Source organism: Montipora foliosa, chromosome 2, assembly GCF_036669935.1.
Source record: "Montipora foliosa isolate CH-2021 chromosome 2, ASM3666993v2, whole genome shotgun sequence".
Lineage (NCBI taxonomy): Eukaryota > Metazoa > Cnidaria > Anthozoa > Scleractinia > Acroporidae > Montipora > Montipora foliosa.
Genome location: NC_090870.1, coordinates 22,884,112 through 22,886,611, shown reverse-complemented (window position 1 = coordinate 22,886,611; position 2,500 = coordinate 22,884,112). Strand labels below are relative to the sequence as shown.

At 42.1% G+C, this 2,500-nt stretch overlaps 1 protein-coding gene across 1 annotated transcript in view; it reads left to right on the top strand.

Annotated features, from left to right (window-relative positions):
* LOC137992690 (uncharacterized) overlaps nt 1–2,500 on the top strand; it is a 26,152-nt gene that overhangs the window by 22,952 nt on the left and 700 nt on the right. The window contains exon 5 of the mRNA XM_068838171.1: nt 300–2,500. This exon is cut by the window's right edge and continues 700 nt beyond it. Coding sequence (XP_068694272.1) covers nt 300–1,103 — 804 coding nt within the window. The 3' untranslated portion in view covers nt 1,104–2,500. The remainder of the gene's footprint in view (nt 1–299) is intronic.

The following is a 2,500-nucleotide window of genomic DNA, read 5'->3' as shown; positions in this document are numbered from 1 at the left end:
AATTTTACCTGTTCGCACTAAATTGTAAATTCGCCAAGATTTTTTAAAATCTGTTCTCGTTGGGGTTTCCAGTTGGTTTAGTGTTGGTGATAGTTGAGAACGCATTTATGTAAATTAGGGCCCTCGAACCGTTCGGGACTCTTCGTTTTCATCGGTGTTAAATACGATTTCTGTTTTGTTTGGATTATAGGCAAAAACAAATGCGTTGTTAAACTAGAGTGCATTATTGTGGACCCTGAAGGTCTGAAGGCTTCTGGTGACTTACTGTTTTTGAAAAATTAAAATTACATTATTTTCAGGCTACAGATGGATCTGATCATGCAGATGTGGTGACCATGTGCTGTGTACTCAAAGCCATCTCTGGTTGGCATGTAGCTGAGACAGCTGCCATTTGTCGCGAGAGATGTGGAGGACAAGGCTACCTGTCATGTAACAGATTTGGCGGTGGTATTGCCGGTTCTCACTCCTCCATAACAGCTGAAGGGGATAACTCTGTCCTAATGCAAAAGGTTGCAACAGAAAGGCTAATGGTTCTCAAGCCATCAATGCTTGAAGTTGCAGCAACCTACGTGCCAAGCTTTGTGAGTCGCATGTTTAGCTGGGCTGACCTGAGCAATCAGAATTACCTTCAGTCTCTTATGGTGTCACGGGAGAAAGACCTCTTTGTGCAGCTGGGCTTGACAATGATGAAGGCGGGAAAGAAGGGAAGGTTTGAAACGTGGATGTACAAGGAGCAAGATCTTGTCCAGGCAGCTGCGCGGGCGTATGGTGAGCGACTTATTAGTGAGTGCTTTGGTAATGCCATTCATGAAGCTGACCCAGGATTGCAGCCAATACTGAAGAAACTACACCATCTTTATCAAATGAAAGTCATAAAAAGTGACCTGGGTTACTTCACAACCTCAGGACTGATGTCTACGTCTACAGGTGCACATGTTGTAAAGGCTCATGCTGACCTGTGTCGTGAGGTGGCACCAGAGGCTCTGGCACTTTGTGATGCGTTTGGAATCTCGGAGGAAGTGCTTAGTGCTCCAATTGCTAGAGACTGGATCAAGTATAACTCGATTGATAACAAAGGAGAAGTCAGTGGGGTGGAGTTTTAAAGGGACGTAGTTTGCAGACAAGGCTTGCTGTCTGTTGGACTTTACAATACGTTAATTCGATGGATAACGTGATAGAAAAGTGGTTCCGTGTTATTATCATAAAAAAGAAAATTTGGAGACTTTGCACAATGAAAATGAAGAGAATATTAATTTAAAGGTGCTGTTTTCTGGGTATTTTCAGATTGTACGGGAACGGCATGTATAACACGTCTAAATTTTTGTTAAGCTGAGTTTGGAGCTCTTGCGCGATCTCTTCCTTCTTCCTTGATTTAAACTTAAAACTTGAGAACCCTTTTAGGCTTACCGATTTGTATGAGGGGTAAGTAAGAAAACAATCATGAAAAATATCAATTAACTTCGTATCCACTTATCATAAATTGTAGACCTCTCTTTGTGACGCTGGGAATTTGACAAAAAAATCATTTCGAACGCCTACAATGAAAGCCCGCAGAACGCATGGCATTTGGATTATTGTAAAAGGGCAAAGCGGAATAGCCTTGAATCTCCTCCTCCAAATACACTACCTCTCCAGACTAATGCTCCTCAACAATGGGATCTTGAGTGACCAGGAACGAATGTATTCTGACAGCAGACAGTACAGTAAAGTGGTTGCTGTGGCACCATGGGTTGTACGATTTGCACGTCCCTCGGAAATTTACAAGACAAATATTAACTGAGTTGTTAAAGGTAAATTGACCACTGGTGGGAGACCAGACTGCTGATGATAACCCTTCGTAAGTGCCAATTGACCGAATGCAAAAATGGCCGCGAACAAATTATTCTTTTGTCTTTGTGTTTATTAGCCTAACTAGCCTCGATTTACAGCCCAAATTCTTTCAATTTTACGCGTGTGACCGAGGCTAGTTAGGCTACTTAACACAAAGACAAAAGAATAATTTGTTGGCGGCCATTTTTGCATTCGGTCAATTGACAACAGCCAAGGTCGTTACGGAGTGGTATGAGAGAGAGTGCAGCTCATGTGTTGAATCAGTTGTGTGGTCTTTGCGTTCCCTGGCGAAAAATGTCTGATTGGCCGAGGCCTTGTCATGTGACTTGAACAGTTCAAATCAAACATGACTGCCATCGGGTGTTCATCAGATCTCCGTCGATAAAAAAAGACCTTTTTCAGGCCAGTAAAACGGACGAATGTTTTGACGGCATAGTGAGTTTTTATGCCAGCGAGATTCTCTTTTTAGCCAACAGTGCTACGAGGGAAATTTCTTTACAATTTTCAAGGTCAATGCGAGTCTAGATTGCTGTGACAGTGTTTGAGTGGAAATTCGTTTGTGGAGCTTACCAGCTAATGGAGTACCATCTTGATTTCAATTCATGCGTTTTTCTTTTAAAAATTGGAGTAAAAAAGATACCACTAAATTTCCAGATGGTTTCTCTTTCAC